The 23,811-nt window shown below is 40.4% G+C and overlaps 1 protein-coding gene across 14 annotated transcripts in view; it reads right to left on the bottom strand.

Annotated features, from left to right (window-relative positions):
- The window catches only part of LOC131107920 (neurexin-1a-like), a 282,890-nt gene that overhangs the window by 146,769 nt on the left and 112,310 nt on the right, over positions 1–23,811 (bottom strand). For 12 of the 14 annotated variants that reach the window (XM_058058406.1, XM_058058399.1, XM_058058407.1 and 9 more), the window contains 3 exons: positions 16,144–16,527; positions 3,607–3,810; positions 928–954 (listed from right to left, as the gene is read on the bottom strand). In XM_058058406.1, the coding sequence (XP_057914389.1) occupies positions 928–954; positions 3,607–3,810; positions 16,144–16,527 (615 nt within the window). The remainder of the gene's footprint in view (positions 1–927; positions 955–3,606; positions 3,811–16,143; positions 16,528–23,811) is intronic. The other 2 variants (XM_058058402.1, XM_058058410.1) reach the window with 1 other exon arrangement.

Genomic DNA, 23,811 nt, shown 5'->3' on the forward strand with positions numbered 1-23,811 from the left:
TAAACTCATAACAAAGACGTGCATTTTCACCACACGGGTGCTAAAAAATATTAAAGCATTGCAAAGGGAGCCGCAACAAAGAGGCTGGAGAGCCACATGCGGCTCTGGAGCCGCGGGTTGCTGACCCCTGACCTATATTGATAGCTCTTTCATTTGCAATATAGACTTGATGACCAAATAGATTGATATGTGCGTAGTTAAAAATCATTGATTTTCAAAATGGATTTAGCGCCTTTTGGTTGCAAGCTCTTCAATTGTTACCTATGATACTGATCATGTTAGAAATTAGAAATCTCACAGTATCATGAAATAGGAAAGAGGATCAAAGATATAAATTATCTATCACATATCCCAAATAATATGTCGGGAATAAGTACCTCAAATATTGCGATGTAACCGCTTTGTTGAAGCACAAACACACACACACACATACACACTCCGACTTGGCAGTGATCTATTTTTGCCACCTCCCTCTTCGAACACGCCTTTCTGCTTGGTGAGGCAGGTTAATGACAATAATGAAATCACACTCTGTATTTCCTCTGTGCCATGAATGGCCTATCAATTTACAACCAGCCAGACATACTGGAGTCAAAAGAAAACCAAACAAAATGTAAGGGCGGACATGTGCCTTGTGCATATTTCATTCCATGAATACAGTAATATCATGGAGATGTAGTTTTTAGCATCATTTTCATGTGCTTTAAATAGAAACAAATGGGAATAAAGTGCATGGTTCTCATTCTCTAAAACCTCGCTATGCTTCTTTAAACCCTAATTGTATTCCTTATAAAGTGAATACAAGATGCCAGCCTCACATATCGCACAGTAAACTCGGCTGCTACATAACCAGAAATGTAGTACATCAACGCCCAGAGATGTAATAGAGGGTTATAGAAGAAGAAATAAATGTGAGCAGTAACTTACTGGAGGTACAGTTTATCCTGATACAATCTAGATGGGGGGAAGAATAGATGAGAGATAAATTCATCTTTCAACGTTGCAGCTGCAGACATCAGTAAAGCATACAGTCCACCTCTCTGGGGACACACACACGGACGCTGACCGTCCTCTGATGCTCTCGACCATGGCCTCCAGCTGCAACATGACCACGGCATCACTTCAGTGGTCATGACAGAGGAGCCCAACATGGTTTATGGGACTATCAAACGTGAGTTATATCAATTCAGAGTTCATTGTACATTTACGTATATGTTTGTTAGTTTTTTTTAATGTATATATTTTGTTGGATTTTTATTATCCCTTTTTATGAGAGCATTAGATTTTTGGTCAGAGTCAGACAGGGCCCGTTAGGCAGGGTTTCAATTCTATTATTAAAATGATCATACCCTTAGTGTTATTATGTTATTACCTAGTCATAATATACAGTTTATAATGGTGATTATTATTATATTAGTAAAGTAAGTCACTAAATTGTTGTTGTTTTTAACACAGGACCATCATTCATTATGCTTTCATAGCAATTAAATTAATAAAGAGTCAATCTGCACAAATTGTCAATTACTACGTAATAGTCTACGATATGTGTATCCACAGTAAGTTTTCAAAAAGATCCAAAAGAGGCAGCAGTAGTACTACAGTGGTCTTAATTCTACCACAGTAGCTCTAGTTGTCAACTATCATGAGTGACTTACAGTAAGCCCCGGGCACACAGGCTTTATCTTACTTTTTCATTTTTACCTCCCTGGTAGCAAAAGCCGAAGCTCATGTTGTGCTCTGTGATAGGTGACCCAGTTCGAACGCCCCCTCCCTGCCTTCCCTTTTGGCCCTGCCTGTCGTGTGTTGTCAACCGCAGCAGAAAAGTGGGAGCAAACAGCCAGAGACCAACACGAGCGTGCCCTCACAGGGAATGCTTGGATTTAGAAAAGGATTGACGAGCGTCTGACACTTGGAGACAATGTGATTAAATGATGCTGAATAAAAATCTCTTTTACGGGTAGCTTGTTATTGTTGCGTTAATCTTGCACACTGGATATTGTCCTTTTTTATTTGGAAGCTAATTTCTGTTTTGCAACTAGAAGCAGTGCAGTGGAACCTCCAAAGTCCAACATCACAGAAGTCCTACTTTCATTCTCATGTGTCTGAGAAGTCAGGTAGCCAGTCAGTCCACTGGCTTCCTGTACATTTCAGAATCCATTTTAAGATCATTCAAATCTTTAAATGATCTCTCTGAGCTTCTCCACCCTTATGCCTTGTGTGGGCCTTGTGTGTCATTTTTAAACCCACTTTCGCTCCTTGGCTTTTAACCTAGCATGATACATTGATCTCATTGTTATCTGACTTGGTGCTTTAATATATGTGATATCTATTTTCCACATTATATCTTAAAGGGGGCCTATAATGCAATGTTGTATTCTCGTGTTAAACGCTGCCAAAGCGTCAGATAATGAGGTTTGCACATTTGGAAGTAAGCCCTGAAACAGGTTTTGGTTGGCTCTGCACGCTCGAGTAGAACAGTGAGTTCTACTTACATCAATGGAATCCAGATCCTGGGATCCAGGATCTTAAATAGGCTGCAGTTTGCCTGCACTCTGTAAACGCGGACCTACGTATCCTCGGGAGCACTTGGGAATGTGACCAATCGTACCTCGAGGCATGCCAGGAGTGGAGTAAAGTAAACAGACTGTTTGGGTCGGAAGCAGGAAGACCACGGAAACGCTGCAGAAAGAGTTACATATTCTAGAAGATCTAGAAAGCTTTCTATGCGGGTTATTGTGTGCAGCTGCTCTATAGGAGTCTACAACTCAATACAAAGCACTGAACGTGAGCATAATAGGTCTCCTTTAATGTTTGTTTTATGTTTTTAATATTGTATTCATTTTTTTAAGAACAGTTCAGTCCTTTGCTTTCAAATGTGGTTGTTGTCAAAAGGCTTTGGTATGGCAGGTTTTTAATATCGTCTCAGACATACAGTCTATTCTGCATGTGTGTATTCATGTCTAAACATATGACATGTGTTTACTTGTTTTGACTTATGTATAATAAAATGTGTGTCATGGCTTAATGAGTTTTTTTTTCACATTACAAATAGGAAGTCTGTTCGTTTGTGGAGGTACTACTGCAATTTAAATCACCTGTTTGTCTTCAATCTGGTATTGTTTTAAATGAAGCGGACTGCTTAATAAAATGACCAATTACCACATGCACTGCAATGTCTGCCTCAGATGAGAACAGCATCACACGCTGAGCTGTGATATGATACTCCTGTACCCTGCATTGGAAGTTTTGGGAATCAGCTCTAACTGCAAATGAAACTATACCAGAAAATAAAATAATACAGTGGCAAGTGCACTGTTAAGGTATTTTGTACACTAATTGTGTAATAAAATGATGGAATTGTTGTCTGACATTGCCTGCTGGGTAGCTGTGTGATCATCTGGCAGTAAGCAAAGAGCCGCAGACTCTTGCCATTGAAAGCTTTTACACCATCTCCGTCTATTCAAGAATGTGAACAGCATAATTATAACGTGTGAGGTGGAGTGTACGTATGTGGCGCTGGGTGCGGAGGTGCGTTTGACAGACTTGTCAGGCTTAATTTAGCTCAATGTGTCACATGACTTTTCCGCTGCACAGGACGCACAGTACCTAAATTGACAGTCAGCCGGACGCGTCCGCTCTCCAGCTCCAGACGCAGGGTGTCGGCCGAGTCCCGAGAGGTGGTGGCGATTAGGATGCCATAGGCTCGCTGGGAACGGAAGCGTAGAGACACATCTTCGGCTTCAGTGTGCATCACCACGGGCAGCTGGACCTTCATGAACTTGCTGCCATCGTAACTGAGGATGGTCGCCTCTGCAAACAAAATGGCCAACAGATCAGATCAATGTGTAACAGTGTGTCAGATTCAGTGAAATCCAGACTGGACAAGCATTTCCGGTATTCATCGCAATTGAAGTTCAAGTTCAACGAATGGCATGAAACGGCCCAAAGGTAAGTGGTAGAGTGCCAGAGGTTAAAAAATGGTCAGGTTACCCAAAACTAAAAAAAATATGAATACAGTCATAGAAAAAAATATTAGACCGCCCTTGTTTTTTTCAGTTTCTTGTTTATTTTAATGCCTGATACAACTAAAAGGTACCTTTATTTGGAAAAAATATATTTTTTTGGCAGTACAATGCCATAGCTATTGATGTATGAATTTAGTTGATTTTGGTTATTATCAAAAACTACAATTACATTGAACTCTTGTGAGCTATTTTTATTATCATATCAGATATTATTTCAAGTGTGGTGGGAATGGTTGTTTGTCTATATGTGCCCTGTGATTGGCTGGCCACCAGCACAGGGTGTACCCCGCCTCTCGCCCCAAGACAGCTGGGATAGGCTCCAGCATGCCCGCGACCCTCATGAGGATAAGCGGTATAGAAAAAATAAGCTTTGCTTCTTCCTGCTCCGTTTCAGACATGTGTAACAATAAAGTGTATATTGTATATGTGTATATGTGATGTACATTCATGTTACATTGTATGCATATCTGAAATAAACCAAGAAAGAAAGAAAATGAATGAATGAAAATGATTTCATTATATCTGTCTAAACAAACGTACCTTTAGTTGTACCAGGCATGAAAATGGATCAAAGTGAGGAAATAAGAGTGGTGTATTTTTTTTTTCCTGTTTGTATTTCAGAATATGCAAAAATGCCTTCTTCAGGGACCACAAAATAGTTTAACAATTTAAAAGTGTTCTGCAGCAATGGTGGTTGAAGCCTTGGCGGCTGGTAGTACGGGTTCTAGACCAGCTCTAGACCCTATGGTATTGTTATGCTGTAGTTTCTATGGGAATTCTATGCTAGGCTGTGATATGGGTTATTGCATGTATTTAGCGCTATAGCCGTAATTGTCTATTCTCAGGAATGTTTTTTTTACAGAAATATATATTCACTTCGTATTTACATTCAATTTCTGAATGTGAACTGCAATTTCTAAATCCAGTATCACTCCTGATGAAATAAAGTCATCTCAAGGAAGCTACGTGTGTATAAGTGTGTTCTGAAACACCATCTCTTAGCATTTATACACAATTTCAGAGGGGACCGCAATTTCTAGATCCTGACACACTTGATGAAATAAAGTCACCCCAAGGAAACAAGTGCGCATACTTCCAGAGCCTGGACTGGGATGTTCAAGCCATATAAATGCAAACGGGGATGATTAAACTCGGCAGATGAGAAGGACCATCGGGAACTTGGTCTTCTGCTTGTGCTGTTGTGATGATGTGCTTAGAAAGACATTGGTGGATTGCCAATCACTAAGAATATTGTCTCCAAAAAAGGGTGTCTAAGCAGAGAGTGAGTGCATTTGTAAAGATTCTAAGATCCAATCAAATGCTTGCCAGTTTAGGAGTGAATGGGTGAAAGCACAAATGGCGCATCTGATGACTGGATCGTTTTCCATGAACACAGGAACACAGGAAGCGAAATAACCAAATCAATACGTAGTCACTGAAGCATTGTAGCCGCATGTTTAGCGCGTGACAACGACAAACTACACAGGGATATTGATTGAGGCAAGATATGTTAAGAGCAACATGATTTGTGTTTGTCCGCAAACCTTGAATATTGAACGTCTGCTTGAGGCCACTGCATTCACTCAAAGCATTAGGCAGCCGTCTGCTGAAATGCCACAGAGATTGTTTCAAGCTGGCAGGAGTTTGGAATAGCATTTCCGGAAGTGTAACTACACCACAACCCAATAACAAAACCATTACTGTTCTTGCACGTCTGAGACAAGACAGATTTTTGCAGGGACGGCGGAGTTTGGGGGTTATAGGCGATGAATGTTGGCGCACACACCACCTCATCACCACGTCCTCGTCACACTGAGCCACATGTCACATCCATCCCCTCTGGGGTGACTCAGTCACATTTCTCACCCAAATCCAATTTGTCCACGCCCCCTCCTGGGGTACCCTGCAGATGACAGCAGCGTGGGGCTGACAAACGAGTTACAATGCTTCCTGCCTGGCTAGCAAAGACTGGCATTTGGAAAGTGTCGGCAAATTCAAGAAAGTTCAAAGTCCTAAGACTGTACTTGAAAAGTGTTCGGTCCCAGAAGATATTTACACACACCAGAAAGATGATTAAAGGATTCCCGAAACGGAATCCGTCTACAGCAACGACATCCAAACCTTTTCCACCAAAAGCCATATACTGGAAAATCAAAGAACGCAATGGCACACTTTGATATTTTATAGAAATATACTTTATTATATACAGTATATTCAAGAAGAAAAATACCTGCATCTCAGCTTGGTGAACTTTGCTCTTTTTTTCATTTTCGCTTTTCAAAATAAATAATACAGATTTCTTCTAGTAAATATTCCTCCTGTAAGTATGACTATTACCATAATATTATGTTTTCCCCAAATTAAAACTTAATTATTTATTTTGTTTCTTTCTCCAAAATTTTAAGAGTTTTAAAAACTAACATTCACTCTTGTCCTCTTGCGTGGGTATACTGGAGCCTATCCCAGCTGACTTTAGGCAAAAAGGCAGGGTAAAGAACAATATATACAGTACAGTAAACTTCGGATATATCGGACTCGGATATATCGGAAATTCGCTCACAACGGACAGATAAAAAAGAACCAATTTTTCTGTAATGCATTTCCAATAAAAATTCATTGCATATATCGGATTTTTTATAACGGATTTCGCCTATTTCGGACAAAATCTCCAGTCCCGTTCCAATGCATTTCCATGAAATTTCCCTGGCATATATCGGATGGCCGCATCGTGGCGCTCCGATTCGCCGAATCGTGACAGGCCGCTATACGACGTCATTTGCAGCGTTTGCAGCGTTGCCTGCGCGTCCAGGTACATTGGAAACATAGTCAAGGAAGTGCCTTTTTATAACGGATAAAATCCCATTTACGCATATACCGGATATAAATCCGATATATGCGTAAAACGGACATTTTCCGGTATACGCATATAACGGATTTCGCTTATATCGGACAAAACCAGTGGGAACAATTGAATCCGATATATCCGAGGTTTACTGTATATTTAATATTTCTCTACAATTTTTTTCCCTCCTAATGACTTTACTCATGTAAGACTACAGCTTTCTTGTCAGAATATGACTTTCTTCTGTTAATATTTTTCCCAACTATTTCAACTTTTTTTCTTGGAATGATGACATTGTTCTCACAATATTTTGTTTGTCTTAATTATCGTAAAATTACAGTTGTTCTTTTCCATTATTGCTATTGTTTCTGAAAATATTTCAACATTCTTTTTGTAAATTGTCTTCTCTTTTGATATTTCAACTTTATGCACCTAAAATGATGTTATTTTGACTCAAATACTAATACTACAACATCGATCTTTCAAAATTGTAAATCTTCTTCTAAAATGATTTTTTTTTTCATTATGTTCATATATTTTTGTGGGTCCATTGTATTCATTCTGCAATGTAGCGATAGCTGATTCCTAACGTGTCATCACCACAGGCATAAGCAGTATATCACCCCTCAAGTCGAGATATACTTGACAATATGGAGACTAAAATGTGTGGGAATCATTTCCTAATCCAAAGTGAGCACCACTCCAAAATGCAATCCCGAAGGCGCATCTAAATAAATTGAGCAGAATGAGGCTGTCAATGCGCCCAACAGGAGGCTGTCACAGGGCAGATGGAAGCCACCAAACTAAACTAAGCATTCATTTTCCCTCCTTGTAAAACACAGAACGCCATTGTTCTGCATGCTTTCACAGGAGTCAGCATGTGTTTGCTACAGTATGTGTGTGATGTGACAAATTAGGCTTTGATACTAACAAGGGGAAGAAAAGGCAAACAGTACGCACTTTTTCCCTCTCCCTCTCTCCCTCTCTCCCTCCGTACTCCCCTCAGGAGAAGAGGCTCTGCAGGAGGGGAGCTGTCAGCTGCATGTCACAGGATTGTGATGTGCATGCCAAGGTATCAGGGCACTGCGACCAATCCAATTTACATTTTGCTGGAGAACAACTGCCAAAGGCTTTCGGGAAATATATGTCCAAAGTTGGGATAAACAGGAGGAAACGACAACAGGATAGCATCAATAATTCAAAAGACAGCGTCCCCTTTAGTGCAGCATTCTTGGAATGCACACAATCTGAGAAGCGGACTTTAAAGTTACACATGTGGAAAGGAAACTATTCAAGTGAGGGGATTTGGATATTCTTTATCAATGTTGGCTCAGTATGCCTACAGTATGGCCGCTGAGTTTGAGCAACAGGAAAGCTCCAAACGGTATCATTGTGTCCATTCACCGTTGACGAATATCGGCTATCAAGAATATCACGATAAAGTCCAAAATAATGTTTTCTTGTAAAAAGGGCAAATTTCATCAAACAGATAAGTCATGTGACAATTTGTATTCCCATTGAGAGCCAATGAAACCACAACTCTTCTATTCTGACATCAGTTTCCGTGCTTTCCAACCTAAAAGGCTGCACATCTGTACTCACTGCTGGATGCTATAGTCAACTCATTGGAGGTCACAGTAGATACCCACTTTTTGTGAGATGCAAAAATGCTAATGATCTGTGTTTGTCCACACTTGTCTCTGACAGCGTGACTCCAAGAAGTCCATTTGTGCACACGTTGTGTATCGTGTAGCCCTGCACTTAACCAGCATCCAGCCATCTAGTTTTTATACTGATTGTGCTCACGTGGGTCGTAGTGCATGCTGGAGCCTATCCCAGCTGATTTTGGGCGAGGACTGGTCGCAGCATAACACAGTAGATGGTTGACAAATTTTAGCAACACACAAAATTTTAGCAAACCTTTTTGAAGCCTTTTTGTTTTGTTACAAAGTTGTCCTCCATGAGGGGGGGTCAGAAATAGTATCATGTCCATGCATGAGAAAAGAATTTAAATATCCAGAGAACTTCAAAACCGACCATGTTTCTCTCCAAAGTGGAGCAAGCAAGTTAGGGAGAAAATACATTTTTCATAAACAGCTTTTATACTGTATTTATATTTATTATATCATTAAAACCTCAATTTTGCATAATAGGGTATCTTTAAAACAGATTAATTAAATGTCACAATATTAACTTTGTCATGTTCTTAATAGCTGACAAATGAGCTAGTCCAACACATTTGTCCATAAAGCGTACAGCAGGCTAATTTGCACTGCAATGCACCGTGTTAAATTGAGGTTGATATCGCACATGTGGACTTCTTGGCAGGTTATGCTAATTCACGGGAGCAACATATTGCATTTTTCATGCAACCATACCTGGACTTAATTATGCGTTACAATTGCTGTTATTCAGTGATTCACACATGAGAGCAGCGACCTACTGCCGTGTGCGGCTATCTGCAAAGTGCATGCGTATGCGTATTGAGCACATACAGTAGCCTGGGCTGCATACCCGAACAGCCTTCTGCATATTGATCAACAGTGTGCATTTAATGCAGGTGTTGGCTGCACTCAAATACCCAGAATGCCATATCTCATTAGGGAATATGTGCATGTCGGGCAACAAGCCATCTGGTAAGCGGCCTTGGCCCTACACTAATATTTGGGCTAATTAGCAAGCGGATTAACAATGAAGGGGGTAGACGTTTGGGATGCATGGCAAAACTGCTTTGTCTGCTTAATTAAAATCATTCAAAATAGGGCAAATAGCTTCATGCCTCTCTTTGCGAACCCCACCCCCTGTTCCTGCAGCTACATTGTCGTGGTCCTCCGCCTACACCATATGTAATTGCTGTACTTTGCCACCGGGGGGTACACCATGCTTGGGAAAGTGAGAGCCGGGGTAATTGTTTTGACAGCTCCTCTGCCTACTGGTGCCTGCTGCATCCGACCGGCATCGTGGCAATCTGGAGCCATCAAAACAGCTGGCAGCAGGCCACAGCGCTACTCCCACTCACTCCACACTAAAGCCAGCGTTGTACACGGAGCAGACACAGCCAGAAAACAAGAGAGTTGAGTGCACAGGCCAAAACAGTCAGACGCTTGAATGTGGAATGAGAAAGCGCAACCATGATGAAGAACTCATGGCTGTGAACATACAGAGATTTTGTTTCCCGAGTCCAAGTGGACGGTGCCTGTGTGGACCCAAGGTCCAACACTCACCAGGTAAGTAATTATCTTTCAGACACGTTACAATCTGGATCCGGTGTCTACACAGCCTCGTGTACGTACATTTCCCATACTCCAGTCATCTCATTAGCCTGAACTGGAGCACACTTGGAGGGGAAGCAGAGCAATGCTCAACTGGCACATTCATCACAGGTTCTCTATCAAAGCTCTTCAGTACTGCAGTACTGTGAAGATTGTACTGTGCTGCCTTAGTGTTAACTGCATTACAATACTACACATCATACATCTTCATACTATATGTGTGTTGCATCTCTATTTGGTATGAGCAGGTTTATGAATATATATACACGCATATATTGTATATCCCACTTGCATTTTACTTACTTTAATTACTACTACTAAAATCATGCTGTTTGGTAACAGCAGAAAGGACACGCACCAGCAAATACAAATAGACGGTGTAGACATTGAAAGGGTGAACCAAAATACATTTCTGGGGATCACAATAGATGAAAATATGAGCTGGAAACCTCATATTACAAATATACAACATAAGGTGGCCAGAAATATTTCAATATTGAACAAAGCAAAATTTGTTCTCAATCAGAAATCACTCCACACTCTTTATTGCTCTCTGGTTCTACCATATCTTACTTATTGTGTGGAAATATGGGCTAATAACTATAAAAGCAATCTTCACTGGCTAAATGTACTGCAAAAAAGGCCAGTAAGGATAATTCATAATGCCGCCTACAGAGAACATACTAACTCCTTATTTCTAAAATGACAAATACTTCAACTTGCTGATATAGTTCATGTTCAAACAGCTAAAATAATGCATAAGGCTAAAAATAAGCAATTAGCTAAAAATGTCATCCAATACTTCTCTACAAGAGAGGAGAAATATGATCTCAGGGAAGAATTCCATTTGAAACACTTCTATGCTAGGACTACGTTATGCTAGCCATAGCATTTCAGTATGTGGAATCAAACTATGGAATGGATTGAGTAAGGAAATCAAACAATGCACAACGATGAGCCAATTCAAGAAACAATACAAGCAGTTGATGTTTGCTAAATCCAAGGATGAAGAGTCTTGAACCAGTCATGATGTGCTATATATATCACTATATTGACACGCACTATGGTACCCATTATGGCATTGGATGCTCATATCACCCAGTACTTCGCTACGAGGTGCATTATTAAAAAAAAAAAACAAAAAAAAAACCTTAAACTGTATTATGGAAAGCAGGAAGTGAACAAATGTAACAGTTAGTGATTGTAAAAGTACCAGATGGAGGGGTAGGATTTAATAAGCTTTGCTTCTTCCTACTCCTTTTGGACATGTGGAACTGGGAACTGATTATGGGATGCACTCAATTGGAATCTGATGCATGTTCAAATGAAATAAAACCATTACCATTACCATTACAATTACCATTACCATTACTTATGTGAGGTTGTTTTCCAACAAATTCATGAAGTGAAAACACCCATTGGTTTCTAGATAACAGTTCAACTGTCCTGTTTAAGCCTGGACCAGTGATAAACAATGCAGTACGTGGCCATTGGGTCTAAGGTTTAATTCCCACAGCACCGAGATAGCAAGGATATATGCACAGTGTGACCTTCCCCTTGATGCCCCTGCACATTACCCCTCTAACCGTTCCCACTGCTCCAGCGTGTCACAAATGGTGCTGCTTGCTGTGTTTACCAAATGTATGAGAGTGATTTTGTGTCATGTGTTTAAATATATTGTACAGAATACAGTAATCCTTCAAAAATACATTGATTAATAAATCATGTTGGTTGTACAAACGTAAGGCATTCGGAAGGCACATTTAAAGTGATATGTAGTATGCTACAGTGGTCACTCGGTGTCAGTCATGTTACTTTAATGTTAAGTGAGATACACAAGCACCAGACTTGATCACCGACACAACAGGCTTTTATTGCAGGTTTGAATCATTAACTTGGGCTACTGTTACGGCTTTAACCCACGGCAAGCTAAAACTCAATACTAAACCCTAATGTCACTTCTTGCCCCCCCCACTCAGCTCCCCGACCACCGGAACCCATTTACAGCAACACACACGAGCCACACACGACTATATATTTTACACGTAACAGTCCACCTGGTATTATTGTATCTGTAAAATTGTCATGCAATCTGCTATTATTATGTATTATTTTATATTTATATTTAAATATTTTAAAAATAATAAAATATTATAATAATTAAAATAAAATTAAAATAATTATTATATTATTATTATGTAAAATATGCAAATATAACAATATTATATATAATTAATATAATAATTAGCATTGATATAATAAATATAATTATCATAATAGTTATAATAATAATATAATAATTGTTATTTTAATTTTTATTATTATTATGTGCTTGTGTCTCTTTTTTCAGGAGCACTTTGTAAACAACAGACCATGTCAAACAACGAAATTGATACAACCATCAAAAGGTTGGCTCAGGCCATGATGCCAGGTTGTATGTTGACTTTAAATTAAATACTTTTGAAAGATTGGGCGGGCCGTATTCAAACACTTGGCGGGCCGGACGTGGCCCCCGGGCCGTAGCTTGCCCACCCCTGCTCTATGATGTCATCATGGGGAATGGAAAAAGATTCCAGTAGCAATCTGTGCACCTCTGGCAAATTCCATGTCTAAGACAAAAATATATGACGCTATAGGACACAATTTGGGCATGTTCACTGTGATGTACTCATTTATTTGCAGAGTACAGTAACGGGAAAACATCATCCCTCCCTTTAGCAACTCACCTGGAAGCCAGAGTACATCCATGTTTTCATCAAGTCTATGATAGCAATGCAGAATGTTTTCCACCGAGATAATCTGAAGTGCATTGCACCATGATAACGTCGTCACATGCCTCGGTTCGTTGTGACATTTGCCTTGATTATGCATATTTTAATTTCTTTGCTATTCTCTATTGTTGATCAGTAGCTTTACATCGAGTAAACATCCACATTTCCCAACAACCCATGAATACACTATTGAATAGAACACATCCTCATGATGCAAGCTATTCATATTTTCAAAATGCAATACACACTATAGTATATTGGTACTACGCTTTAGTCACACAGTCTGCTTACTCTACAGTATGTCAATAACCCAGAACATTCACTTACAGCCCTTGCAAAAATAATATTAGCAAGAGAATGACTTGGCCTTCTCACACGCTAGATTTTGATCAAACAAGTCAAAGAGTAATCTGCTGGTCAAAGGCCAAAAAAGCTGATATCAGCAGAAAAGCGCTGCTGCAACCTTGCTGAGCTTTGCACTTCATGAACCCCAAAGACATCTCTGGAATCCAGAAAGGTTTGATCAAAAGTATGGATTCATAACTCAACCAAAAATAAATGATCCCCAGTAGAGAGAATCTTTGTATAAATCTTTGGTAAGTTTTTTGTATTTAATAAAGACTATGGACTACTACATAGCAGGGCTAGCCAAGATGCAGAAGCCCAAAGGCTGAGTTAGACTTTCCACACTAATGAGACTCACGGAAATCCGCTCAAGAGGCCGTTTGTGACTTTATACTCTGTGTTCTTACTCTTATACTCTTTATACTCTATACTCTGTCTTGAAGAAGAACAATTGTGTTGTGACAGAAAAGTAAGAGAGGATGGTCCAGTCGTCCTTTAGAATAGATTTTTTTTTTTTTTGTGCTAGTAAAAAGTACAGGGTTTTTGTGTTTGTCAAAATAAAATAAAATAAAAAAAAACAACTTGACATTAAGGGGAACTGCACTTTTATTGGCTTTTTGCCCATCACTCACATTCCTTATGTGAAACATGAACATATTTCATGAACACAACAGGAAAGACGTTTCGGTAGTGTTTTAAAAAATCAAAATAAGGCAATATACTGCAAATATTACATGTTATCATCACTGTACATGTTAATGCATGATCACTGCGTGTACAGTATATCACAGGATATAACATTGTTGTTTTTTTGACTGCATTGTAAGCTAGTGCATATTAACTTGTTTTCTTGAGTTATAATTTGGACAAAAGGAAAAAAAAAGAAATGTGTTCATGCTTCACATAACGATTGTGAATGAATGCAAAATTGATGCAAAATAAAAAAAATTGCAGTTCCCCTTTAAAGCACAACTTGTTTCAGTGTTTTTTTATGTTTTAACTATTGTGCATCATGGTAGGCTGCCTTTTATAAATGCCGGGATTTCTGAGAGCATCTCCTGCTCGTCTGCTATTTTTCCAACGCGTCTCTCTCCATGTAGTTACAAAGATGTGGAGGTGCGCGAAGCGGGAATTTTCCGCATGAAAAGGGCCGCTCAAGGGGGGTGTGGGTGCGAAAATGACGTCATTTATCCGCACGGAACCGCATGGACCTTGTGGACGTTCACTCACTCTTATTTGTCTCCTCCGGAAGACAAATGATGAGTATTCTGTGCCAGATCCGGGCACAGGCGAGTGGTTTGATGAGTTAAAAGGTTAACAGAAGACAGCCAATTTGCAGGCTATTGTGCATGCTGGATATGACCAGCAGTGAGTCTCAGTGGTGCATCAGCCACTTGCCATTCAATACAGTCAGACACTCAACGCTCCACAAACCCTGTCTTTTTCTCTCCAACTCACAGTGACATGTTGGAACAGTGTTCTCTTCAAATCATTTTCAGCATGGTTTTGCCTGTGGTGCAATATCACAATATTGGATTAAAAAGACAAAAAAATAAGCACCTGCTGGCTTTGGATGAGCAATATATTTCACCTCAAGGAAGGACGGAAGGAACGAACGAACAAGCAATACAGCAATTGGACAAGCAATACATTTCACCTCAAAGAAGGAAGAAAGAAAGAAAGAAAGAAAGAAAGAAAGAAAAAAAGAAAGAAAAAAAGGAGGGAGGGAGGAAGGAAGGAACAAACGAACGAACGAACAAAATCCACCGTGGAACCTCCAAAGTCAAACAACTAAAATTGTACAATACAGTCAACATTTTGGGGGAAAAATATGCCTCAGAAGTTGCAAAACATCTCATGAGACGAAAGCTTGTGAAATTTTAGCTGGGAGTACGTTTGACTTACTACTCATAACTTAACATCATTCCTTGTGTCCTTGCCTATGTCACGTATCAAAGGTTGTATTTCTTTTTTATTATACATTTTGTATACTTAGACAGTTAAGAACGTTAAAATATATCTTTAAAAATATCTATACACTCAAAACTTAATGAGGGTATAGTAGGTGGTCAAATTATTTTTATTATTAGTATAAATCATGAAATCATAATAAATAATTGACAAAAGTAGAAATCAGAGGTTTCAGAAGTACGTTATAATATTTAAGGCACACTTTATGTGCTTTAGTAAGAAAACATCAAATACAATAAATAAATGAAACAGAAAGAAAGAAAAGGAGAAAAACTCTTTACTTTTATCCCAATGATGTGGTTGTCCTCCCTTCATAAAATATTGTCCCAAGATGTTCCGGAAGGATAAGCTCCCAGATATCCTTGTAACGGCGTACAGACTCCAAGATCCCTCTGGATCCATTAGCATTCAATAATCACTGAATGCTGATCAAAAGGGCATTTCTCCTCTTTCTGAACTTATTATGGTTTATTATTAAGGGATTTCCCTTTATTTGGCACACTTGTCACTTGGGAGACATTATTAAGCGCAAAAAGTTAGCTAATGCACACAATTCATTCTTCAGTTAACTAGTTCTCGAGTGAGTTTACAGACCAAAATGTCATTTTGAAATCATACATCCGTCGTAACCGTAAAACTTGGTGTGGAACATCGTAAACTGAGGACCGCCTGTATTCATCGACGCCACAGTCAAACATTGGCATTGGTAAACATATAGATGCCAATTTGCACCAGCTAGCATTGATTGACATTCATACACCACGTGGTCTCCACTGGAGGCACGGTGGGTTTTGCCCAAAGACACTACAACAGTGAGTGGGATGGAGCAAAACCTGCGGTTTCTGGACAACTCGCTCAACCTCTTCAGCCCCTTCCACCCCCAACACAGCACTCGGAGACAACCAAAAGGAACCTACCTCTTTCACAGGAGCGACCGAGGTATCCAGTTCCAGAGCAGTCGCATACATATCGATTCCAGCCTTCTCTGCAGATGCCATTGTTTTGGCAGGGGTTGCTCAGGCACTGTTTGGGAGGCTCCTTGGAGCACGAGGGTTTGACCCCCGCAGCCTTCTGAATTTCAGCCAGGCGGCGGACATCCGTGCTCTGTCCGTCGATAAATAGATCTCGTATGCAGCCAACGTAGCCGTAGTTGAGAAGAGCAGTCCACACCTCAGTGGGGAACACCAGGCCCATTTTATTCTCCGGTAGGCCCCCGAGGTAAAGATTATCATCCAAATCCAGGATCTCACTTTCTCCAGGGGCTGTATAGGCGGTACGGAGGGTGTTGATAGAGATGGTACCTGAAAATGCACACAGATATTTTTCCGTTTTACTTTTTTGGCTTCACATTTACAAAAAACATGCAACCGTTTAAAGATTGTCCGATGCTAGCCTAATTGGTGTTATCTGTCTGGACAGGGTCAGGGCTTTCTTCATTTAGAAAGACTGATGAGTGTTGATAAGACACATTAATCACAGGGCAGCTAGTCTATTAGCCGCCTAATCCGGGATCCCTAACATCCTCCTCCATTTCCCTTGGATTTGACCTAATAAATCTCATCTGTCTTAAAGTGGCGCCCATAAAAAAGGGAGCGAGCAGAGGAGAATAAAAGTTTGGTGACCCTTCAATCATTTTTGCCACTTGTTAAAAAAAAAAAAAAAAAAAACAGCGGCCATCTTTTTGAACTTGATTAACGGACTACAGCCTTTTTCTACTCTCCTTCTGTTTGCTTCTCCAACATAAACCCGCAACCAGAGTTTGTGTGTTTCGCCACCATGATTTATCGCTCTCATTCAGGTTTAATTCTCGATCTGGAGCACGGTAAACAACAGAGGACATGACTGGACTGTAAAGTTGAGGAAGGGAATGCCTGACTGTGGGAATCGGACCGGGTGATTAATTTGTATATGGATCTGTTACTTTTGGTTCAGGAGCCATTGTGGATCTTTAATTAATGGCTGCTGCCTTCACTGCCCTCATCCGGTAATCTATACAGCATGCTTCTGCCAGGGGAGAGCGGCAGAGAAATAGGTTAAGAATGTCCCAAAATAAATTGCCATAAAATAATAATTTGCATTTTGAGTGGCAGATGCATGCAACGGAAGATATGACGGGGCTAATAGTTTATTGCCTCCAGCCAAATGTCCTCACTGTTTGTTGTGAAACGGGAGCAGAGCTTTTAAGTTGATTTTCTCCTCAAACTGTTTGTGTTGGAAGAAAAAGCCTCAAACCCCAAATGAATTTTATCAGGGTCTTACGGCAACCTTTCACTTTTCATTACACCAGATATTACCATGCATGAATCTGCATATCACATTTAATTATATGTACCATACATACGCCGTTAAAAATGTGTTGAGCAGTTGCGGCGACTAAAAACGTTATCGCCACGAGGTGGTCGTTGTTAAATATACATATGTTCTCAATATTCAAGGTGAGCCAGCAATGTTTTGCATACACTGACCGAGAAACATTGAAGGACCCCGAGCGGAAATTATTAACCTGGTCACACTCACATGTTGTAGTCCTTTCTCAGGGTCTTAGCCCCGGGCATCTGTTCCAGTGCTTCCCCGCTGCCACCCGCCGCCCCTGCTCTTTCTAGCCACATCTGTTGTGACTTCCAAGCTTTGCACACTTGGCAAGAGCCGCCCGCTACACAGCCAGAATGAACAGCTCCCTTCAGGTTCCAGCTAATGAGCACACTACATCAAACTCATTAGTGAAGAAACTTTTTCTCAGATGAGAGCAGGTACTTAACTGAAGTGTCAACATCCGTGTGGTCAGTGTGGTTTGTGATGGGAGCGTCCACCCACCATTTCTATGTGCTCTGTCGGATATCACCGTTTGGTAAGCTCAAGGTGGTTTGGCATGTATTGTATTCCTTCGATCCAATCGGTATAACAGACGTACCGGATGCCAACCAAATGAGCCGACTCTCTGTTGGCATATCAAAGTTGTTCATTGCAGCCCCAACAAAGAGTAAACATCGTCACTGAACGACTTCACATTCCGTTAGACGCATCCAACATGTGAACGCTATTATTGCATGAATAATCTAACTAGGATGTTTTTGTCCACAGGTTGGCTTTCTAAATTGATGCAAGTGGGAGACGAAAGGATGTCAGCATATTTAAAAGATGGGCTAGAGTGCTCTGCTTCCTTGTCACAGTCCTGTAAAGGAAGTGTGTAAACACGGTAAGCTACATTGTCAGAAGGCACTAAAGAATCTCATGGGATGTGTGCCATCACCAGGCGAGGAGCACGGAGCATCGGAACGCACACATTTTAGGACTATGTTTGGAACATTATTCATAGCCGAGGGTTAGGGGCAATATGCGTGTGTGTGTGAATGCTGCAGAGCATAAAAAGAGGAGGAGATGGATCTACTACAAGATGGGAACATGGAGATAAAGATGTCTGGAAAGGGCACGGGGAGGGGAGCACAATGACAGATAAGAGAACAGATGAAGAAGCACAATAGCAACATCTGCAGACTTATGCAGAGGATGAACCGAGATCGTAAGTAAGCGTGATCAAAGTGTGCACAATAGACTAATGACTAATGATGATGATGATGATGATGCTTCCTCTTACAGCCAACTTCCAAATGCTTCCAAAGGCTTCCAAAGGTTTGGCTTGCTATTAAAAAAGTAGAGGTCACGGATCCTAAAAGACAGCTCTCACACTTCCTGCATCAGCAGCCAGGCGCAGCTTGGCATGATACCTTCTAACCCCACGCACACATCCCCAAAATGTGTTAAACCCGGGATTACTACAATCCAGTTAGGACGATACGGCCAAATCTCTGTGTGATTGGATTCTCTGTTGGGAGAGAGCTCCGAAGATGTGTTGCTCAGTGTGTATATGCGCATGTAGTACGTGTGGCCATGTCCCTTATGTGTATGTGTGCCATAAGAGTATTTGCGCTGCGGCAGGAAGTAGGGTTCACAACAGAGCGATGCTCATGTACTATCTCTGTGACCCACAGCACTCAGCCCAGAAGCTCTCCCGTAAAAGCAGTGTCGCTTAGCGTCTCTAATGTATTGAGGTTAGAAGATGCTGTCTGAGAGCCGGAGTCCATTTCATTCACGCCCGTTCACTTCCTTCCTGCAGAAAGAGCCAGCTCAGATAAATAGAGCGGAGTCATTATCCGCTATTGTCACAAACGCAGCTCAAAGTGTTGCTCATTGAAGACCCGGCTGCAGATAATTACATCTGGCTCTTCTGGTGCACTTTTCAGTGATGTGCTGGAGTATTAATAGAACATCTGAAACTTAGCTAATTGTACCATTTGTTTTGGCTTTCTGACTCTCATTCCTACTAGATTTTTTTATTTTCCTGTAAATAACTACTTTAATCCGAGCAAAAATTCAATTCTAATATGACGTGAAAAAACTGATGGTTGAATCAAACACGTCTCCTGTAGTCACCAGGGATGTGGTCTACAAAAGCAAATAACCACCAGGCTCACTAATTACCGCTGGGCCAAAATACATTCACTTTAACAGCTGCGGCTGTAGGCAACCTCCTAATTTAATTTTTATGTACACCACATCGATGCAAAAAAGGAATGCAATTTGCTATTAAAACAGTGGTTCCGTTGCTGCTGTTATTAGCAATATACGTACTTGTTAAAACAATACCATTTGGTCAAAGAGCGTGATGCTTTCTTTTCCACTTTGACAATCATGATGTTATAAATTATTTTTCAAACTTCATCTTTCACAAATACAGTTGAACCTCGGTTTTTGTCAGTAACCCATCATTATCTGTAAACTACAGCAATGTTTCCCATAAGAAATTATGTAAATATTTGTTGCAGACAAACAAATATTGACACAGTTACATTTTATTGAGAATAATTGTAGCTTTACATGTCGGGCGGCACGGCGGTCGTGTGGTTAGCGCGCAGACCTCACAGCTAGGAGACCAGGGTTCAATTCCACCCTCGACCATCTCTGTGTGGAGTTTGCATGTTCTGTTTGGGTTTTCTCCGGGTACTCCGGTTTCCTCCCACATTCCAAAAACATGCTAGGTTAATTAGCCACTCCAAATTGTCCATAGGTATGAATGTGAGTGTGAATGGTTGTTTGTCTATATGTGCCCTGGGATTGGCTGGCCACCAGTCCAGGGTGTACCCCGCCTCTCGCCCAAAGACAGCTGGGATAGGCTCCAGTGAGGAAAAAGCAGTAGAAAATGAATGAATGAAATGAATGAATGCCGCAAGAAATGTGAAATATATATAAATGACGTATGAAAAGAATACATGGACATTTAACATTACTTTTACCTTTACTGAAACGAGCAAACGAAGACGAGTGGATGCACTTTCACTCTTGTCCATTATAGAGGATCTTTAGAGCAGTCTACTTGCTCACTTGACCTTTATTGTAAACTTAAACTGCAAGTACAATCATTGCACACACTGGTCCAATTCACTATCGTTATGTGTCGCCATTAAACCGTTCCCCCTGCAAGCTGTGTTAACCAAGGAACCTTGACATTACAGTCCTATTGTAAAAGACGCTACTTCCATACTTACAATTACTTTCTTGATGAATTCAATAGACTTTCTTACCATCTTTGACAAAAATATTTGGTACTTTTGCAACTTTTTTGCAAAAAATTGAAAAAAAGACAGATTCCTCTAAAAGTCTAAAATACACAGTGCACTTAAACACCCCATCAGTGTACAGCGCAATGCTTAAAGGGGACCTATTGTGCTCATTTTTCGACCCTTTGTATTGAGTTGTGGTTTCCTATAGAGCTGCTACACACAATAACCAACACAAAAACTTTAGATCTTGCAGAATGTGCACCTATTCCAGTATTTCCTTTCATTTGGGCTTCCTGCCAAAACGGTCCGGCAATATAAGGAAGTCCACCCCTCTGTGACATCACGAAGAGGCAGTTTTACCACGCCTTTTGAAACCGAGGGTTTTGAGCCATCCCAAACTTCTTTCAGGGCTCACTTCCAAATGTGCACACCTCATTGTCTGAAACCTTGGCAAAGTTTAACAGGAGAATGCAACATTCTAACTACATTTATTGGTCAGGAAAGTGGAAAAAGCATAATGGTTCCTTGTTTACAAGAAGAAAAGAGATAGATAATGAAAACAGAGACATGTTTTGCAATAATTTTCATTAAAAAAAGAGTATCCTGTGAAAACGGGGGCATACAACCTCTCTCCAATAATGGCGGTTATAGGTAAATATAGGTATAGGTTATAGGTTATAGGTAAATAATCATCCTGGATGTTGCAGCATCCATTGGTGAACCCAGTCTAGTCTGTGATGCTGGCTAGCTTTTGTTACATCTTGTTTGGTTACAGCAAGATGAATTGACATATTAACAGATCTGTCGTCACGCTACAACCTTCACTGGCTGTGCAGGCAAATGTTGCAAGTAACATTCCAAGTGAATTATTACATAATAAAAATAAAATAAAGTAAGACGCCCAACGGAAAAATACAGGTGCGATAATTGGAAGGTGTTCTGCTTTTAAAGCAAACTTCTCTGCTCGCTTTCATGCTACAGTAAACCTCGGATATATCGGATTCAATTGTTCCCACTGGTTTTGTCCGATATAAGCGAAATCCGTTATATGCGTATACCGGAAAATGTCCGTTTTACGCATATATCGGATTTATATCCGGTATATGCGTGAATCGGATTTTATCCGTTATAAAAAGGCACTTCCTTGACTATGTTTCCAATGTACCTGGACGCGCAGGCAACGCTGCAAACGCTGCAAATGACGTCGTATAGCGGCCTGTCACGATTCGGCGAATCGGAGCGCCACGATGCGACCATTCGATATATGCCAGGGAAATTTCATGGAAATGCATTGGAACGGGACTGGAGATTTTGTCCGAAATAGGCGAAATCCGTTATAAAAAATCCGATATATGCAATGAATTTTTATTGGAAATGCATTACAGAAAAATCGGTTCTTTTTTATCTGTCCGTTGTGAGCGAATTTCCGATATATCCGAGTCCGATATATCCGAGGTTTACTGTATTCATTACTTATTGTACTCCATGCCATTGTACTTGTGCTACATAGCCTTTAATTTAGTGTCTGTCTGCCTACCATCGATCTCTACCTCTTCTGCCGTGTGTTTCTTCGGTATTTCCACTGTACTGACAGCAACAGTTAATGCTGCCACAACTTAACTTACATTTAAAAAATCAATCTAATGTGAATTTTACAGTTCTGCTCACAAAAGCTGCAATTGATTGAAGCATAAATGATTGTGTGAGAGTGAACCCTGCATGGGGGCTTTCAGAATGAAGGGGAAAAGTGCCAAAAAATGCAATGCCTCCATTTGAGCTCAGCAGCGCATCAAACAATAATGCTTTTCCTTCTCAACTTTATATGAATCTCAAGACAGAAAATGTGAGATGTAAGAGTGCTGCTCACTTGAAGGGCTGTTTGGCATTAAAAAAAAGGGGGGGGGGGGGGGTGGGGGGCAACATAAAACAGCGTTGGTAATTTTGAAATGTTTCAAGTGAAAACACGGAAACTTTGAGTCGCAAGGCTAACCGTTTTGTGAGTCTTCTCACTCGGGATGTTAAAGAGACCTTTTTTGTTCCTTTCAGTGTGGAAGCCCTGATGCTATGACTGATGAAAACAAGATAAATTATTCTTAAATGTCATTAGTGCACAGCTCAGCACAGCACCGTGCAGCAACTGTCTTGGTCCTGGGAGACACTACCTCTTGTTTCCATGGAAACGTAGACAGGGTAGACAGAACAGTGACTAGAAAAAGCACAAGTCAATGTTCTGTAGGACGTATCTGTGGGCAAGACGGATAATGAGCGCCATCTAATGTAGGAAATGTCTTTTCTTTGACCCGCCATAATAAAAGCGATGTTGCTTTTGTTTCCTTGTCATTTTGGAGTCCAAGACACATTAATCAGTCCTTTTGCAAAGCAAAGCAAAGTGTAATTACAAAAAAAAAAAAAAAAAAAACGGCAAAGAAAAGCCATCTCCATTTATTACACCTGAATTGCTACGCAAAGCCACTATTTTACAAATGTAGCTCTATTTCTTCAAACCTTGGTCTTGCTTTAGGCTATAATGAAAGCGAAATTCAAACTCTTGAGCTGGAGAGTAGAAAACGGTCAAGGAGTACATCTAATTTATGGCATGACATTGCAAGGGCTTGGCTCCAAGCACATACTAACAAATTGCTGCTTAGATAACCAAATCAAAAAGGGACCAGAGCATCAAACCTGAGCTTAGGGGACACGTCGGGATTGGGGTCAAAAAATATATTGTGGCAAAGATGACCGGAAGGCTGACGTATGGCATATATTTAAAGCCCCATTTCAAGCGAGAAAACCAAGCGTCTGCTGCTAAATGCATTTCTTCCTTCTGAGGGTCACAATTTCAACGGTAGAGTGAGACTGTCATAACGCTCAATTACATTCCATACATTCCATATTCACTCTGCATAAATTATTGCTGAATTAACAAAGCTTTTGTCTTTTGCAGAGGAAAGACTTGTTGATTTTCAGTGGTTAAATAGTTAACTGGTTAATTGAAATACCAGGCCTGTTGTGAAATAATTCGAGTCT

Source organism: Doryrhamphus excisus, chromosome 20, assembly GCF_030265055.1.
Source record: "Doryrhamphus excisus isolate RoL2022-K1 chromosome 20, RoL_Dexc_1.0, whole genome shotgun sequence".
NCBI lineage: Eukaryota > Metazoa > Chordata > Actinopteri > Syngnathiformes > Syngnathidae > Doryrhamphus > Doryrhamphus excisus.